This window comes from Schistocerca serialis, chromosome 9, assembly GCF_023864345.2.
Source record: "Schistocerca serialis cubense isolate TAMUIC-IGC-003099 chromosome 9, iqSchSeri2.2, whole genome shotgun sequence".
NCBI lineage: Eukaryota > Metazoa > Arthropoda > Insecta > Orthoptera > Acrididae > Schistocerca > Schistocerca serialis.
The window spans coordinates 299,644,712-299,665,309 of record NC_064646.1 but is presented as its reverse complement, the minus strand read 5'-3'; the positions used below and the strand labels follow the sequence as shown (position 1 = coordinate 299,665,309).

General features: G+C 45.1%; 1 protein-coding gene across 1 annotated transcript in view; it reads left to right on the top strand.

Moving 5' to 3' along the window:
- Window positions 1–20,598, top strand: part of LOC126419565 (cytochrome P450 6l1-like) — an 89,616-nt gene that overhangs the window by 21,615 nt on the left and 47,403 nt on the right. Inside the window, exons 2-3 of the mRNA XM_050086753.1 lie at window positions 2,213–2,498; window positions 14,378–14,525. Coding sequence (XP_049942710.1) covers window positions 2,213–2,498; window positions 14,378–14,525 — 434 coding nt within the window. The remainder of the gene's footprint in view (window positions 1–2,212; window positions 2,499–14,377; window positions 14,526–20,598) is intronic.

The following is a 20,598-nucleotide window of genomic DNA, read 5'->3' as shown; positions in this document are numbered from 1 at the left end:
TTCTAAGTCTATGTGCACAGTTATTCTACTAACTGCACATTTGAAACTTAAGGGCGATTCCTTCACTTGATTTTATGCGATTTTCTGCGACCACCTTTCATAAAGCTCGACGCTCCATGTCCATCACTACATGAGGTCAGTCTGGTGTTGGTTTAGCTGTGGTTGTTCCTTCGCGTTTCCACGTAACAATCACATCACCATCAGTCAAATTGGGCAGTTTTAGAAGAGATGAAATGTCCATGATGGATCTCTTCGCCAGGTGGCAAAGAATAACTAGTCCAAGATGAGTCGCTGAGCTCTCTTGACCGACCCATTGTGCCGTTACTGCTTCTCTACTGACAACACGCTCGCCATGATGGATCTCATCGCCAGGTGGCAAAGAATAACTAGTCCAAGATGAGTCGCTGAGCTCTCTTGACCGACCCATTGTGCCGTTACTGCTTCTCTACTGACAACACGCTCGCCATGATGGATCTCATCGCCAGGTGGCAAAGAATAACTAGTCCAAGATGAGTCGCTGAGCTCTCTTGACCGACCCATTGTGCCGTTACTGCTTCTCTACTGACAACACGCTCGCCATGATGGATCTCATTGCCAGGTGGCAAAGAATAACTAGTCCAAGATGAGTCGCTGAGCTCTCTTGACCGACCCATTGTGCCGTTACTGCTTCTCTACTGACAACACGCTCGCCATGATGGATCTCATCGCCAGGTGGCAAAGAATAACTAGTCCAAGATGAGTCGCTGAGCTCTCTTGACCAACCCTTTGTGCCATTACTGCTTCTCTACTGACAACACGCTCGCCATGATGGATCTCATCGCCAGGTGGCAAAGAATAACTAGTCCAAGATGAGTTGCTGAGCTCTCTTGACCGACCCATTGTGCCGTTACTGCTTCTCTACTGACAACACGCCCGCTCGCTCGCTCGCTCGCTGTGAAACACTGGCGACATATGCCAGGTGTAGAGGCAGTGTAAGCACCGGACCTGTTGATTCTGCGCTGACCTATAGTGTTGGCAATGGAACCTATCGTGACGAGCTGTCCTCAGTAAGCGTCCCTGGCTACAGAAACGCTCTTTGTATCGTCATCGTAACTGCGGGAGAGAACTACTCCCGCAGTAGGTCGGGCCAACGTGTTGTCGGCCTGTGGTGGATCTGTTGGCCCAGCCCACGAATTAGACGGCTGTCAGAATGTTGTTGTAGAACACCCTGGCGATGTGCCGGAAGCGATCCCGTACGAAAGGGACTCCTGCTTCCTCATGGAGCAGCCTCGAGGGGTAGCGAGGCGACTCGTGGAGCGCAAGTCGCAGCGCGCTATTATGGACGCGTTGGAGCATCGCAATGTGCGTCGCTGCTGCATTGCCCCACACCACGGCCGCATATTCCAGAACTGGCCGTACCAAGGCCAGGTACATGGAGAGGCCGTGGCGTGGAGGTAGTGTAGACGAGGAGTTGAGCAGCGGGTACAGCGCTCGTAGTCTCCCCACTGCTCGCCCTCTGACGTCGCGGACGTGGGACCGCCACGTCAGGTGCCTGTCCAGTGTGACCCCGAGGTATTTGCCAGTCCGCAACCATGGGATGGGGCCCCCCTTGATCGTTACCGGCGGCAGATCCGGAGGTAGCCTCTTCCTGCTGATGACGACAGCCTGGCTCTTCGCAGCGTTGTACTATAGGCGCCACTTCGTGGACCAGGCGCACAGGACGTCGCATCCGAGCTGGAGGCGGCGGCGCATCTCGGCCGCATTCGTGCATCGAGTGAACAACGCAGTGTCGTCAGCATAAAGCGCTAACTCCACGCGTGCCACCCGCGGTGCGTCTGCGGTGTACAGGGAGTACAGCAGGCGGCCGAGAACCGAGCCCTGCGGCACTCCCGCTCGAGTCTGCCGGTCGGTGGAGGTGCCACCATCTGCTCGGATGTGGAATGTGCGGCCCGAGAGATACGAGCGCAGTAGGACCACGTGCGACGTCGGTACCCCGTGTACAAAAAGTTTGTACCCGAGGTCGTCGTGCCACACGCAGTCGAAGGACTGTCAACACGATAGTATCCACCTCCTTTTATACAGGAGCGTCCGTCTCACGCGATACCTAGTGGTGGATTCAGCATTACATGGAGGTGTCCAGATACATTTGATGACATGCAATATTTTGTTCACGCGTGAGCCTAAGGACTGAAGCAAAAACCAGAGATTACAGTATGTGTAACGCGGTAACTAGACGCGGCCTGGCCGCCACTGTTCCAGTAAGCGCCGTGGACGTGCGCCAGGTACTGACGTGCTACACGGCGGACATCGTGTGCTCCATCTTCCTTGGCGTGGAGGGTGGCTCCCTGAAGAACGAAGACTCCCCAGTATGTCGCCAGCTGCATAGATTCCTGCGGAAGGACGCTTTCGCTGGGCCGGCCTACGCCGTCTTCTTCCTCGCCCCGCAGTTGCTGAGGTTCCTGCCCTTCAAGTTCACATCCTCCGATGCGGAGAAAGGCTTGTTCGACAAGATTGTTCAGGTAAGCAGGTGGAAAGAGAAAATTCAGATAAATGCGAATAGGGAACGTACACCGACGGTTCTGAACAAACTTAATTACGTACACTCATGTTAAAAAAATCTTGAACGACTAGAGATAGGACGTTCATATTCACAGGACACGTACATTAGTATGTTCTGTAAAAATAATCAAAATTTGTACCATTTCAGCCCATGTGTTCAAGGTCAACATCGGTATCGTGCCGCAACACCACCTACCGGTAAAATGTATCTGCGGCTCTCGTTGTCGCTATAAACCGAAGGTAATGGATCAGTGCGATTTGATCAGGCATGCAGGATGCTTTCCAGACGTGTGCGCAAACCGTACCGCAAAATCAGTGAGTTTGAAAGAGGGCGCATTATTAGCTTAAGAAAATGTGATGCATCCACCCGGGCCGGCCGCTGTGACCGAGCGGTTCTAGGCGCTTCAGTCTGACACCGCGCTGCGGCTACGGTCGCAGGTTCGAATCCTGCCTCGGGCATGGATGTGTGTGATGTCCTTGGGTTAGTTAGGTTTAGGTAGTTCTAAGTCTAGGGGACTGATGACCTCAGATGTTAAGTCCCATAGAGCTTAGAGCCATTTTGAACCATCCACCCGGAAAATTACTGCTCGTATGGGAAGTATCGGCAGTTCAACGGGTATGTGCAAAATGGTTCATGGAAGACCGTAGAACACAACGAGATGCGTCAGGTCGCACCAACCAGGCCACCACCACCACCACCACCACCACATGCTCCTCCTCCTCCTCTTTCTGCCCCTCCTCCCCCCTTCCCCCTCTCCACGAGAAGATCGACACTTCATCCGAATGGCACTGCAGGACATCTCTGTGACCTCGACTCTGGCGCAACGGTGGAACACTTCGTACACCATCAGGGGTGACAGTCCGTCGCCGTTTATTACGGCGCCTGGGTTACGTGCGCGTTGTCCAATTCTACGCCCACCTTTGACGAGTGCACAGAAACGTGTTAGATGGAAATGGTGAATGGAACAACGTCACACTGACAGGAATCGCATCAGATAGTATTTCGGACGAATTCAAGTTCTGTTTGTTTGAAGATGATAACCGAATTTTGGTTCGCCGCAGAATGGGGATTGGCATCGCAGTGACTGCATTCGCACAAGACATACAGCGCCAACTCAAGGCCTTATGAAGTTGGGTGCTATCAAATGCACTCACAAATCACAGTTGCTGCGTATACAGGGCACTATCACCTGTGTGATGTACGGGAGCGACATCCTCCGACTGGTAGCCATACCGTTCCTGCACAACACCCCACATGATGTCATCCTTTTGCCTTGGCTCGCCACATCACCAGACCTGTCATCAATCGAAAATGTGTGGGATATGGTGAAAAGACAGCTGATGCGCTGTGACCCAATTCCACCCATCACAGATAAACTTTGGAACCAGGTGAATGCAGCATGGATGGCTATACCACAGGACGCCATTCGCGCTTACACGCATCGATGCCATCGTGCATGGAACAAGTTGCCAGGGGCCATGGAGGACCCTGTGCCTGTTCGGCAAGAGGGCACATGCTGAACCGTGATGACTAAAATACTTATCATTTCTGCAGAACAAACTAATGTATGTGTCCTGTTAATATGAACATCCTATCTCTAGTCCTTCAAGGTGTCCTGTTTCTTTTTTTTCTGAATTGAGTGTATATACACTCATGCTCATAAATTAAGAATAATATTGCTACATGGTGAAACAACGCTCTGGTTGGCGGTTTGCGGGTTTAAATCACCTCGGGGTATGAGCAAGAGGTGCAACTGACCTGCGGTCGTCGCACGGTGGCGCTGCCAGCAGTCCACATACGCGGAGGTGTGTTGGTGCATGTCAGATTACTGTGCAGCAAGTAAGTGTGCAGACGTCTTCAGACGTGCTAATGGTGACTGTGTGTTGAAAATGGCTCAAAAAACACATATTGATGAAGTTATGAGGGGTAGAATACTAGGGCGACTAGAGGCTGGTCAAACACAGCAGGTCGTAGCACAGGCCCTCCGCGTGCCACAAAGTGTGATCTCAAGATTATGGCAACGATTCCAGCAGACAGAGAACGTGTCCAGGCGCTACAGTACGGGTCGTGAAGAGTGTACACCACCACAAGAAGACCGATATCTCACCATCAGTGCCCACAGATGGCCACGGAGTACTGTAGCCACTGGAACAGTTGTCTCCAGATACACAATCCACGGACGACTGAACAGGCATGGTTTATTCGCCCAGAGACCTACAAGGTGCTTTCCACTGACCTATGGTCACAGGAGAGCCCATGAAGCCTGGTGTCAAGAATACAGTACATGGTCCTTGGAACAGTGGACCCAGGTTATGTTCATGGACGAGTCCAGGTATAGTTTGAACAGTGATTCCGCCGGGTTTTCATCTGGCGTGAACCAGGAACCAGATACCATCCCCTTAATGTCCTTGAAAGGGACCTGTGTGGAGGTCGTGGTTTGATGGTGCGGCATGGGATTATGATTGGTACACGTACACCCCTGCATGTCTTTGACAGAGGAACTTAACAGGTCAGGTTATCGGAACGTCATTTTGCACCAACATGTCGGCCTTTTCAGGGGTGCAGTGGGTTCCACCATCCTCCTGATGGATGATAACGCACGGCCCCACCGAGCTGCCATCGTGGAGGAGTACCTTGGAACAGAAGATATCAGGCGAATGGAGTAGCCTGCCTGTTCTCCAAACCTAAACCCTATCGAGCACGACTGGGATGCTCTCGGTCGACGTATCGCTGCACATCTTCAAACTCCTACGACACTTCAGGAGCTCCGACAGGCACTAGTGCAAGATTGGGAGGCTATACCCTAGCAGCTGCTCGATCACCCGATCAAGAGTATGCCAACACGTCGTGCGGCCTGTGTACGTGTGCGTGGTGATCATATCCCATATTTATGTCGGGGTACATGAGCAGGAAACAGTGGCGTTTTGTAGCACATGTGTTTCGTGACGGTTTTCTCAACTTATCACCAATACCAAAGACTTACAGATCTGTGTAGCGTGTGTTCCCTATGTACCTACGCTATTATCGCAAGTTCTGTGTAGTGTCACGTTGTGTGGCACCACATCCTACAATTATCCTTAATTTATGAGCATGAGTGTGGATACTTCATCCATCCCTGGAATCGAGAATTTCGACGGTTTATGCCTGTCATGGATATCGATACTGGCAATATGTCAAAATATGTGCCACAAAGGGCCGAATCTTTTGACTGCATTGACGAAAAAGCTTAAATCCTTTACGCTGCAAAAAGGCCGTATTTGTACATAAGGTGACGACGGCCAACAATGCACACCAAGCACAATCTCATACGCGCTTCAGGAACAGAGTGTAAGGGGTTCATAGGTAGGTGTGGCCGCTGAGTCAGTCGCGTGCAACCGGCGGACAGTTGGGTCGGAAGGGAAGCGTGTTCGGGCGGCCGTGGTGGTTAAGACAGCCTATTGCGTAAAGAGGGATATCTGGATACGAGTCCCGGCCGGCACAAATTTTCACCTGTCAGCAATGATACATTTCAATGCTTAAATGCGACCTTCTTCATTAAAAACTTCGGACTTAAATGACTTGAATCTCAACGTGATACGTGTAACCGTTTCCGAGAAAAAGGGGTCATAACAAACAGACAGGAAGACAGACAGAAGATAACAAATGACAAAAAATGGGATGTTTCGCGTGATATAATTACAAATTAACCATTTTCGGATTTTTTCCTTTACTTGTACTTCGAAAACTTGCCTCTTGCCAAATATCATGATTCTAGGTCAACGGAAAGTACTCTATAGGTTTTGAGTAGTGAGTTTGAGAGTATCAAAATGTGATATTAGTGGCTGTATCTTTTGACTGCATTGACGTATTAGGGTCTACAGACCTCCATATGTAACATAAATTTCAACTTCATATGTCTACCCATTCCTGAGAAGCTGTTGTTAAAAGTCGGACAGTGAAGTGATACTATAAGGGTTCCGTCATTACCGACGGAGGTACTACAGCATCTCAGTTGTTGCGAAGGAGAGCGTGGCTGATTCCACGTTGTGCGATTTTGAGATGTGATATCATTTACTGAAAACGAACTTTCTACCATGTTGTCAGTGATGTTTCTGTCACTGTAAAATTTGCGGTACTGGACGCGAAACGATCATAAAGTGTTGAAATTTTGTAATACCACGACATACACCAGTCTGTGATGGCAAGAATTCGTTTATTCTGTTGCCGGTTTCTATCATAATGATTATCTTCAGGTTGATCTTCCTTCCTGAAAGTAGCTTATCTCTCTGGAGATGATCATAAAGATTGAAACTGGTAAAGGAATAAACAAATATTTTCCATCAGAGTCTGTTGTGGTTTTTAAAAAAATCTCAAAACACTGGATCGCTATCACCTTCATAGTGACTATCACTCTTCATCAAAAAGTGTTTCTCGGTATTTTACACTACTGGCTATTAAAATTACCACACCAAGAAGAAATGCAGATGATAAACGGGTATTCATTGGACAAATATATTATACTAGAACTGACATGTCATTACATTTTCACGCAATTTGGGTGCATAGATCCTGAGAAATCAGTACCCACAACAACCACCTCTGGCTGTAATAACGGCCTTGATACGCCTGGGCATTGAGTTAAACAGAGCGTGGATGGCGTGTACAGGTACAGCTGCCCATGCAGCTTCAACACGATACCACAGTTCATCAAGAGTAGTGACTGGCGTACTGTGACGAGCCAGTTGCTCGGCCACCATTGACCAGACGTTTTCAGTTGGTGAGAGATCTGGAGAATGTGCTGGCCAGGGCAGCAGTAGAACATTTTCTGTATCCAGAAAGGCCCGTACAGGACCTGCAACATGTGGTCGTGCATTATCTTGCTGAAATGTAGGGTTTTGTAGAGATCGAATGAAGGGTAGAGCCACGGGTCGTAACACATCTGAAATGTAACGTCCACTGTTCAAAGTGCCGTCAATGCGAACAAGAGGTGACCGAGAAGTGTAAACAATGGCATCCCATACCATCACGCTGGGTGATACGCCAGTATGGCGTTGATGAATACACGCTTCCAAAGTGCGTTCACCGCAATGTCGCCAAACACGGATGCGACCATCATACTGCTGTAAACGGAACCTGGATTCATCCGAAAAAATGACGTTTTGCCATTCGTGCACCCAGGTTCGTCGTTGAGTACACCATCGCAGGCGCTCCTGTCTGTGATGCAGCGTCAAGGGTAACCGCAGCCATGGTCTCCGAGCTGATAGTCCATGCTGCTGCAAACGTCGTCGAGCTGTTCGTGCAGATGGTTGTTGTCTTGCAAACGTCCCCATCTGTTGACTCAGGGATCGAAACGTGGCTGCACGATCCGTTACAGCCATACGGATAAGATGCCTGTCATCTCGACTGCTAGTGATACGAGGCCGTTGGGATCCAGCACGGCGATCCGTATTACCCTCCTGAACTCGCCTATTCCATATTCTGCTAACAGTCATTGTATCTCGACCAACGGGAGCAGCAATGTCGCGATACGATAAACCGCAATCGTGATAGGCTACAATCAGACCTTTATCAAAGTCGGAAACGTGATGATACGCATTTCTCCTCCTCACACGAGGCATCACAACGACGCTGGAAACTTTCCTCATGTCAGCATGTTGTAGGTGTCGCCACCGGCACCAACCTTGTGTGAATGCTTTGAAAAGCTCGTCATTTGCATATCACAGAATCTTCTTCCTGTCGGTTAAATTTCGCGTCTGTAGCACGTCATCTTCGTGGTGTAGCAATTTTAATGGCCAGTAGTGTACTTCTAGATTTAGTAAAGCAATGCGTGCTTCGAAGTTCAGTTCATCGTAGAGGAGGTTGGTTATGGTAGTCAAGCAGAAATTGACTAGTACAAGATAGGAAGAAATGAAGAATACTATCATTCCATTCGTAAAGACTGTTCAGATGAGACACGCAAAGACTTTATAAGCTAGTAGAAATGACATTGATCGAAATTAGGTATAGAATATATGTCCACATTGTTACACACCAGCTTTGGCTGCTAAAGTACCTGAAGAGAACTCGTCGGTCAATTTTATCCCCCTTTCGTCAATCACATTCTGAAGTGTACATTTTCTTTCCTGTTGAGTGTGTGGGATGTTTTATGTGTATTTCATGCTACCACTGATTTCTACATAAGTGTATTTCGTTATGCCTGAAACTGCCTGCGTACTACGAAAAATGTGGCGGAAATCTTGGTAGTTTCGTCTACAAAAATGTTTATGCAGAGCTGCCGAATTTATTTTGGATATACTCCAGATTTGTGATATTCGCTCCCATGGTTATTCAGTTGGCAATAAAGTTGCTACTCCTTTCTTGGGCTAATAGCCCCAGTCCTTGAAAATGCCAAACATGCCAAGTCGTTGGCCGTGAAACAATTACGGGCAGGTAAATACAAGGAGCGCCCACGAATTCGTCCACCTCCGTAGCCGAAGCGATGATTGTTGATTCAAACGTTTCAGGTTCCAACGGCGGGAAAAAATCAATGGATAACATTTGTCTCAAAAGAAGGAATGTAGATGGCATGGTGGCAAAAAGTTCCTGATGACCATGCATGAAATCTGTTCTGGTTGAATTTCAAAGATCTCTGCGCGTCTCACGTAGGAAGGGCTGCTGACGTTGTTGATGCCACTCTTATCTGGTGAAGATCTTTGGCTCGGCACCTTCTTGATGTTATTCTGGGAAAGTAGACTAGACGCTGGCACCGTGTTTCTCACTTCCTTTCTACACCTACATCTACGTGATTACTCTGCTATTCACAATAAAGTGCCTGGCAGAGGGTTCAATGAACCAACTTCAAGCTGTCTCTCTACCGTTCCACTCTCGAACGGCACGCGGGAAAAACGAGCACTTAAATTTTTCTGTGCGAGCCCTGATTTCTCTTATTTTATCGTGATGATCATTTCTCCCTATGTAGGTGGGTGCCAACAGAATGTTATCGCAATCGGAGGAGAAAATTGGTGATTGAAATTTCATGAGAAGATCCCGTCGCAACGAAAAACGCCTTTGTTTTAATGATTGCCACTAAAATTCACGTATGATGTCTGTGACACTATCTCAACTATTTCGCGATAAAACAAAACGAGCTGCCCTTCTTTGTGCTTTTTCGATGTCATCCGTCAGTCCAACCGGATGCGGATCCCACACCGCACAGGAGTACTCCTGAATAGGGCGGACAAGCGTGGTGTCAGCAGTCTCTCCAATAGACCCGTTGCACCTTCTAGGTGTTCTGCCAATGAATCGCAGTGTTTGGTTTGCTCTATCCACAATATTATCTATGTGATCGTTCCAGTTTAGGTTATTTGTAATTGTAATCCCTAAGTATTTAGTTGAATTTACAGTCTTCAGATTTGTGTGACTTATCGCGTAATCGGAATTTAGCTCATTTCTTTTAGTACTCATTTGAGTAACTTCACACTTTTCCTTATTCAGGGTCAATTGCCACTTTTCGCACCATACAGATATCTTATTTAAATCATTTTGCAAGTTTTTTTGATCATCTGAGGACTTTACAAGACGGTAAATGGCAGCATCATCTGCAAACAATGTAAGACGGCTACTCGGATCGTCTCCTATGTCGTTAATGTGGATCAGGAACAATAGAGGGCCTATAACACTTCCTTGGGGAACGCCGGATATAACTTCCGTTTTACTCGATGACTTTCCGTCTATTACTACGAACTGTGACCTTTCTGACAGGAAATCTGGAATCCAGTCACACAACTGAGGCGATACTCCGTAGACGCTTGTGAGTAACGGTGTCGGAAGTCGTCTGGAAATCTAAAAATATGGAATCAATTTGACATCCCCTGTCGATAGTACTTATTACTTCACTAGTGTAAAGAGCTAGTTGTGTTTCACAAGAACGATATCTTCTGAAATCGTGCTGACTATGTGTCAATAAGTCGTTTTCTTCAAGGTACTTCATAATGTTCGAATACAGTACATGTTCCAAAACCCTACTGCAAATCGGCGTTAGTGGTATAGGCCTGTAATTCAATGGATTACTCCTATTTCCCTTTTTGGGTATTGGTGTGACTTGAGCAATTTTCCAGTCTTTAGGTACGGATCTTTCTGTGTGCGAGTGGTTGTATATAATTGCTAAATATGGAGCTATTTTATCAGCATATTCTGAGAGGAACCTGACTGATTGGTTCAAATGGCTCTGACCACTATGGGACTTAACATCTGTGGTCATCAGTCCCCTAGAACTTAGAACTACTTAAACCGAACTAACCTAAGGACAGCACACACATCCATGCCCAAGGCAGGATTCGAACCTGCGACCGTGGCAGTCGCGCGGTTCCGGACTGCGCGCCTAGAACCGCTAGAGAACCTGACTGATATACAATCTGGGCCGGAGGCCTTGCCTTTATTAAGTGATTTTTAAATTGTTCATTCTTAAGAACGCTGACAAAAGAACGCCCCTGCACAGTCACTGCAGTGCCTCATGACACTTCAGTGACGGATATGATTGAACGTAATGACAAACCACTTCCATCAGGAGCTTGTGCTGAACAATGTCGTTGGCAATTTTTAGCTTAGTTGCTCTACGAGCTACAGTGCGACCCTAATGCTGGGCCAGTTGAAGCTATGAAAATAATTCATTTATTCTATCTCGTAAATATTTGAAGTAACAACAGCAAAATGGGCCCAACTTTCGAAGAAAACAAAGTTTTTCAAATTTTAATGAATTCGTAATATTTTCACGTGGCACATAGATAGAGAAATATGTATATTTTATGAATAGCAGTCCGTCAGTAGTCTGTGTTTCGGGCTTTTAAGTCTTCATTTTCGGATATAAATCAAACGCCGAGGTGGAATTTATTTTATTCACTGCCTTATTCTGCGTTATTGACTTCAATTAACTTATTATCTATGTCTTGAGAGTAATAGTCCATTTGTATTTCGTATTTTCAGGATTTTATTTCGTATTAGGTGAGTACCCAGCGTCTCCCAGGCATGTATTTATTCCAGTCTTGTATTAGTCCATCTTCTCCTCACCCTTCCTCTCTCTACCTCTTGCACTCCTCTTTATCAATCTCCTCCAGCACCTTTCTCTGTCCATCAGCTCCTCCTCACCCCTCTTTCCATCTGCTCCTTCCCCTTCTAATTCCATCTCCTCTTTCTCTCTGTCCATTTCTTCCTTCGCCGCCCCGCTCCCCCACTTTCTCTCTCCACGTTTTCACGCTCACGCCAACAGGGGCATGGTAGTTCTTAGGCCACAGTATTTATTTCCAGATTGTAACTAATATGTGTAACAGATTCGTTTGAAATCGTTCCATGGGTTAATCGCTCCAGGGGTTTAGCTTGAGCTTTGTACCCGTGGCTTTGCACACTGGTGGACATGTAAACTAATTCCCGTATGTGTAATATATTTCACACGTATTTGTATACATATTTCACCTGTATCTCTAACGAATTTCGCTCAGCAGTTTAGTTTCGTCGCATCTAAATGTTTGACGACGTACTGTATGGTTGCCGTGTGGTCTTCTTACTCTCCGTGATGGCATGAGTTAAAGCAGTTAAAATTGTGCTATAATCTGTCGGCGGGTTGTTGATGAATGGAAGCGCTAACACCTTTGATTACATATAAGATAATTTTCTATATAAAACCTTGCCATGCAGGAATAGAAAGCTGTAAAAACTTTCTCATCATCCAAGTAAAATCGTGATTGGTAAGAACTGTTGCTGTAGTGAATGATTGTTCTGAGTAGGCCTTTTGCAGAACAATTTCTTCAGTTACAAACTCTATTCTAACTTTGGAATGTTAGCAGACTAATTTTTTGGGCACTTGTTGATCAGTAGAGCTCGCCGTGACAGAGTTTCGTTACTTTCTGATGTTCTATCGCTCTCGCTGGAGTCACACATCTGATTCTACCCAGTCATTGTTGCAATATTGAAGTCAGCATTATCGAAAACGAACTATAAGAATGAATCATTTGAAATATTGGATTTCCAGAACTTAACGGCAGAAGCCTCAAATAAAGCCACAGTGCTATATGAAGAGCAGAAACCCACATTCGAGACAATTTCAGCAATGTTTCTTGATCCCACTTTACGAGACGAGTACACCGTTCATTACACCATTGATTCAAAAATTTGTGGCCACTGCCACGAAAACGTACAACTGGAGGAGTTTTTGGCATTGTGGTAAACAAGACCCCCATCACCGAAGTGTTAAGTCAGTTTATTTTTCAGAGTTTTTATAGTCATTGTGTCTGCTTCTGGTAGAAATTCATTAACTTTCTGCGACAAATTGAGCAGCGAAAATTGACATTCCTCTGAAATATCTATAAATTTACATAATTCTTGAAAAGCGGCATCAAAGTTGGTATCTTGACGGCGGCCTCTTTTTCGAACAGAGGAGGCGGCTCGACACTAATTTAGCGTAGCAGTCTTGATGATAACGGGCTTCTGCACCTACTAAACACAAAACACCGTTGACGCCGTCGGCAACCTTTCTACCGAAATCATCATCGCGTTTCACTGCTTTCTCAAGCAGCGTAGCCTATGTTTCAGAGTTATAGAGCGAACTTCAAACATTCCACGGTGTTTATGGAGTCGTTTTATTGTTTCCGCCTCAGCGTCACACTTTTCAGCACATATCAAACAGCCTTTTCTGAAACTAAGTGGATAAGAGGAACAGGATCTCAAACGTTTATCAGCTGCTTGTGCAACATTCTGATTAATTAGTTTCCTTTTATTATGTTCCTTAATATATTCACGTCGACATACCTTATGCACTTCAACCAGTCCAGCGTTCTGTAGAAGATTATGAGCCCCATCCTTCCTTTTCTTGCTGACACGTATCAGAGTTTTCCAAGCCCTTCGTCACTACTGATGTCTCTGCTTCCGAATCAGATTTACCACAAATAAAACAGGTAGTAGGATATAGCACTATTGTTTTCTCAGTGCAGACAAAAGAAAAGAGACTAAGAGGAGCACTTCGTAACACCACAAACTGATGAATACTGCCACAAAAACAGAACACTCTGGCACTACTTTGACAGATCGCAACATTAACTCAACTGAATTGGACACAGGATAAGAAGAAACCGGCAGCGACAATAGTGGTAGGGGAGCGCTGAGTGAATGGGAAGGGGAACTTGACGTTTTCGTTGTTGGCACGTACCCTGATTTCAACAATACTGATCGAAAAAGAAATATCATCAAGTAGAATATATAGGCCACGAAATATTTCCATATACGTAATTAAGCTTTTCATTTAAATACTTTGCTAACTAAACAAAAAAAAACTGCAAACTTTTATGTTAACAGAATACTATTCCAATGCTTATACCTCAAATATCATCCGTATAAGTGAAAAGATGCACAAGATCTTTTTCGTGTACAATTTTGCGAGGAATATATTTGCTAATAAGAGCTCTGTAAGAAAGACGCCGTCCCCCCCCCCCTACCCCCCCCCCCCACCCCCAATGAAGTGGAACTTTTCTGTTTCTTATTACTATATCCCATATGAGTATTTTCCCGAAGTTTCAAAACTTTATAAATTTTTCCCCATTTGCTTGTATTCTTACTAATTTGTCTGGGATATTATTATTTATTTCTAGAAGCCGATGTAAAATGCTTTACTGTGCTGTCTTTCGCAAGTAGGTACTCAAGACCAGTAACCTTTGCAGATTTATATTGACGGTTGTTGAGCAAAATGGTGGAGGTTTGTAGAAAGGAGCGAGGACACTATCATATCTCTTATATTCTGAAATATATGTAACATCAGCAGTGCCAGTTCAAGGCTCACAAAATGTTCCTCTCAGATTTTTTGTTTCTGTTAATATGTTCTTTTACAAATCTCAGGTGATGGATCATCGGAGGAAAACGGGAGAGGTCCGAGGTGATGTAGTGGACGCGGTGCTACGCATCTTAGATGACCAGGAGGCTGAAACCGGCAAAGCACCTGCAATGGATGAAGCCTGGGAACAATCGACAGAGCAGCAAGATGAGGGTAAATTCGATGATGGCCAATATCTGGTTATCTAATTTATTCATCTACGTTGCTATAATATTCTGGATTTCCCCCCCCCCCCCCCCCCCTGAGTAGCTGAATTTACATTCACCAAACACATCAGTGTGGAGCGTATATCCTAAATGGGTATGTCAGAAAAGGTCTGGTATCTGCTATTCCAGAAAGATGGGCATTGAAAGTTTTGTTAAAGATGTGTTATCTCACTGTAGTAAACCAGGGCTGTATTCCTTTGACCTATTCATGAAACACCTGTGTTGTTCGTTCACTATGTCACTCCCCAGCAAAAAATATTTAGCAGTGTTCGCAGTGTCGTCGTCTGTTTTGATAGGTGCACGCTATGGCAACTTTAGAAGTGTTAAAATGTCCCTGATGGATTTGTTACTCAAGCGACATCCATGACTAGTCAAAGTTCGAAGTCACTGAGAACACGTGACCAACCCATTTTGCTGTAACTGCTCTTTTACGGACAACACAACACTCGCACCCTCCTTTTATACTGGCGGGCCCGCCTCTCACGACATCTAGTGGCCAATTCCGCATTTCACAGGATGTTTTGATACTTTTAATCAGATAGTGCTGTTCAGTAGACTCAGTTTCTTGACAATGCCAACTGTTTCTTACAATTAACCACTTTTGTCATCGATGTTGTTTCTCACAAAATGTATAGGCACACTCAGCGCTTTTTACGTCTACTTTCGATATACATGCTAGAAGAGTGGACAGAATTTCCTTTTCCTTCTAGGAGTGGCAACTCAACTACGGTTTCGTAATGAAAAATAAACTTCCTGGCCGGAAAGGTGAGGATCTGGTTTCTCGCCCTGGTCCGGCACACAGTTTTAGTCTCCCGGGAAGTTTCAATCCAACGCAAACTCCGCTGCAAATTGAAATGTGCCCCTCCAGAAAGATTTGTTTATAAGCCATGTCTACATGTTATTTTGCTGTGAGACAGGTGATGTTTTGATAAAAACCAATACTTTCTGTACTGACATTTTTAGTAGGTTTTGGTATTGGCTGGTAGCACGAAGAAAAAAATGATTGTGATTCAAAGGTCCAACGCTAGTGGAAGCTTGTAGAGCTCAGAGCTTTCTAGATTTTTCGTTTGTAATCAGAACAGCAGCGAACGTCGAAATAAGAGGGGCGATCAGTAACTAATACAGCACATTATTTTTCTGAAAGCAGGTTGGTTTATTTCAGGATTCCAGTACATATTATTCCCAAATCTTTTGGCTGCAAAACTCTGTTTTTAACGTAATCTCCGTTCAGTGCGAAGACCTTAAGACACATTACTGGGAGGGCCTCTATTACCACATGGTACCAACTGTGTATTGTATTGTATGTTAACCGTGGACCTAGAAACGACGGAGAGGCTCCGTCCCAGCCGCTGCCGCAGTGGTCCGCAACCCCACGACGACTACCGTAGTCCACTTCAACCCTTCGCCTCCCCACACCTAATCCAGGGTTATTGTGCGGTTCGGTCCCCGGTGGACCCCCCAGGGAACGTCTCACGCCAGACGAATGTAACCCCTATGTTTGGGTGGTAGAGTAATGGTGGTGTACGCGTACGCGGAGAACTTGTTTGCGCAGCAATCGCCGACATAGTGTAACAGAGGCGGAATAAGGGCAACCAGCCGAGGCAGATGGAAAACCGCCTAAAAACCATCCACAGACTGTCCGGTTCACCGGACCTCGACACTAATCCGCCGGGCGGATTCGTGCCGGTGTGGTACCAACTTACTTGTCAACGTCGGAGCCAACGTTTTGCTTCGTCAATACACTCTCCTTCATCCACATACTACTTCTCTTGGACTGCTTCCTTCATTGGGCCAAATAGATGGAAGTCAGAAGGTGGGGGATCCGGGGTGTATGGTGGATAAGGAGGAACCGCCTATTGAAGTTTTGTGAGCTTGTCTCGGGTGCACAGACTCATGTGCGGCATTGAATTGTCATGGAGAAGTTCGTTTGCATTTTTATGGTGACGAACAGGCTGAAATCCTTTCTTCAAATTCCTGAGAGAGCACAATAGACTGCAGAAGTGATCGTTGCACCATGGTGAGGACATCAAATAGAATAATCCCATCACAGTTCCAGAAGACCATAGACATGACTTTACCGGCTGAGGGTGGGGCTTTGAATTTTTTCCTCAGATGACGGCCGGTGTGGCACCATTACATAGACTGTCGTTTTGTTTTCGGTCCGAAGTGACGAGGCCATGTTTCATTGCCTGTGACGATGTTAGACAAAAGAATGTCACGATCAGCCTCGTAATGCGCAAGGAAATTCCCAACAGATGGTCCTTCGTTGCCTTTTATGGTCCACTATTAGGCTGCGAGGAACCCAGCGGTCACACTCACCTCTGAATACCCCAGTTGGTGGACGAGTGTCTCAACACTACCAACAGGGATGTCCAGTTGAGCAGCGAGCTGTTTGATAGTGATCCGTTGAACATCTCGAATGAGTGTATCCACACGTTCCAACATTGCAGGAGTCACAGCTGCGAGAGCCCAGCCAGTACGCGGGAGATCGGACAGGTGATCTAGTTGGGATGACGACAGACGACTCCCCCAACGACTCAGAGTGGTTTTGTTCACTCCGTAGACATTGTGCAGCGCCGTCTTAATTTTGAGGCTTCGCGACAAATGGCTTTTCGTGTACTTTCTACTTGCCAGCATCCGTCACATTCGTGACTTTTCTGAAACTGAAATGTCTTTGTGGCGGGGAAGGTGCCAATTGAATTCGGGTAAGTTTTTTTTTTTTGTCAAGGCTCTCGGGGGAAGTGAGGGTAGGTGTCTTGCCGTGCTCCTCGTTGCTTAGTGCAGTGTGTCCAACTAGTTGCAGTTAATGCCTGAAAAGTGTCTATTTTTGTAAATAGTTAAACTCTAATCTTCCTTCCTTATTTTTGTGAGTAATTTTGGTTGTTTGAAGTTTCGTCGTGTGTTCGCTTTACTTTTGCGACAAATGTTTTTCATGTTGACTATCAAGAAAGTGTTGGCAACTATTTGCTGAACTCAATTGAACTAATGTCGAAGAAAGCGTGATCTATTGTTATAATTAATATATATAATTTATATTACTTCTTTTATTACCGACTATCGGTTTCAATATGCGCTGCAGATCATCTTCAGAACTAGTTCGAACAGGAAAAAGAGGTAACAACAAAAGAATTAAAAAATGTGATATTACAAACACTACTAACAGAGCTTACACGATCAATAACAAAATATGAGACCAACTACTCTAAAATACAAAAATTTGTGGGTGGAACGAAAAAAAATTTTCTTTAGCTGTCTGACGTGTGCCTATGTCATAGGCTAGTACATGAAAAACAAGGTCAAAGACAGCTCTCCAACGCAAAATAAAATAAGGTGAATGATGAAATCAAGAATTAAAAAACGTGAAAGTTAACACATTTCAGTAGATATGCGTTATAAACCAAAAGATAAAACACAGATGTAAAAAGTTGCCTCAGGGTATAGTGTGAATCGTACATTTTCGTTCTTGTTTTGTATATTTCAAATAGAGTACAAAATTAACGCCCCCCCGTGAACCACGGACCTTGCCGTTGGTGGGGAGGCTTGCGTGCCTCAGCGATACAGATGGCCGTACCGTAGGTGCAACCACAACGGAGGGGTATCTGTTGAGAGGCCAGACAAACGTGTGGTTCCTGAAGAGGGGCAGCAGCCTTTTCAGTAGTTGCAGGGGCAACAGTCTGGATGATTGACTGATCTGGCCTTGTAACAATAACCAAAACGGCCTTGCTGTGCTGGTACTGCGAACGGCTGAAAGCAAGGGGAAACTACAGCCGTAATTTTTCCCGAGGGCATGCAGCTTTACTGTATGGTTAAATGATGATGGCGTCCTCTTGGGTAAAATATTCCGGAGGTAAAATAGTCCCCCATTCGGATCTCGGGGCGGGGACTACTCAAGAGGACGTTGTTATCAGGAGAAAGAAAACTGGCGTTCTACGGATCGGAGCGTGGAATGTCAGATCCCTTAATCGAGCAGGTAGGTTAGAAAATTTAAAAAGGGAAATGGATAGGTTAAAGTTAGATATAGTGGGAATTTGTGAGGTTCGGTGGCAGGAGGAACAAGACTTTTGGTCAGGTGAATACAGGAATATAAATACAAAATCAAATAGGGGTAATGCAGGAGTAGGTTTAATAATGAATAAAAAAATAGGATTGCGGGTAAGCTACTACAAACAGCATAGTGAACGCATTATTGTGGCCAAGATAGACACAAAGCCCAAGCCTACTACAGTAGTACAAGTTTATAGGCCAACTAGCTCTGCAGATGATGAAGAAATTGATGAAATGTATGATGAGATAAAAGAAATTATTCAGATAGTGAAGGGAGACGAAAATTTAATAGTCATGGGTGACTGGAATTCGAGTGTAGGAAAAGGGAGAGAAGGAAACATAGTAGATGAATATGGATTGGGGCTAAGAAATTAAAGAGGAAGCCGTCTGGTAGAATTTTGCACAGAGCGTAACTTAATCATAGCTAACACTTGGTTCAAGAATCATAAAAGAAGGTTGTATACATGGAAGAATCCCGGAGATACTAAAAGGTATCAGATAGATTATATAATGGTAAGACAGAGATTTGGGAACCAGGTTTTAAATTGTAAGACATTTCCAGGGGCAGATGTCAACTCTGACCACAATCTATTGGTTATGAACTGCAGATTAAAATGGAAGAAACTGCAAAAAGGTGGGAATTTAAGGAGATGGGACCTGGATAAACTGACTAAGCCAGAGGTTGCACAGAGTTTCAGGGAGAGCATAAGGGAACAATTGACAGCAGTGGGGGAAAGAAGTACAGTAGAAGAAGAATGGGTAGCTCTGAGGGATGAAGTAGTGAAGGCAGCAGACGATCAAGTAGGTAAAAAGACGAGGGCTAGTAGAAATCTTTGGGTAACAGAAGAAATATTGAATTTAATTGATGAAAGGAGAAAATATAAAAATGCAGTAAATGAAGCAGGCAAAAAGGAATACAAACGTCTCAAAAATGAGATCGACAGGAAGTGCAAAATGGCTGATCAGGGATGGCTGGAGGATAAATGTAAGGACGTAGAGGCTTATCTCAATAGGGGTAAGATGGATACTGCCCGCAGGAAAATTAAAGAGACCTTTGGAGAAAAGAGAACCACCTGTATGAATATCAAGAGCTCAGATGGAAACCCAGTTCTAAGCAAAGAAGGAAAAGAAGAAAGGTGGAAGGAGTATATAGAGGGTCTATACAAGGGCTATGTACTTGAGGACAATATTATGGAATGCGAAGAGGATGTAGATGAAGATGAAATGGGAGATATGGTACTGTGTGAAGAGTTTGACAGAGCACTGAAAGAGCTAAGTCGAAACAAGGCCCCGGGAGTAGACAACATTCCATTAGAACTACTGACGGCCTTGGGAGAGCCAGTCCTGACAAAACTCTACCATCTGGTGAGCAAGATTTATGAGACAGGCGAAGTACCCTCAGACTTCAAGAAGAATATAATAATTCCAATCCCAAAGAAAGCAGGTGTTGACACATGTGAAAATTACCGAACTATCAGTTTAATAAGTCACAGCTGCAAAATACTAATACGAATTCTTTACAGACGAATGGAAAAACTGGTAGAAGCCGACCTCGGGAAAGATCAGTTTGGATTCCGTAGAAATGTTGGAACGCGTGAGGCAATACTAACCTTACGACTTATCTTAGAAGAAAGATTAAGGAAAGGCAAACCTACGTTTCTAGCATTTGTAGACTTAGAGAAAGCTTTTGACAATGTTGAGTGGAATAGTCTCTTCCAAATTCTAAAGATTGCAGGGGTAAAATACAGGGAGCGAAAGGCTATTTACAATTCGTACAGAAACCAGATGGCAGTTATAAGAGTCGAGGGACATGAAAGTGAAGCAGTGGTTGGGAAGGGAGTGAGACAGGGTTGTAGCCTCTCCCCAATGTTATTCAATCTGTATATTGAGCAAGCAGTAAAGGAAACAAAAGAAAAATTCGGAGTAGGTATTAAAATCCATGGAGAAGAAATAAAAACTTTGAGGTTCGCCGATGA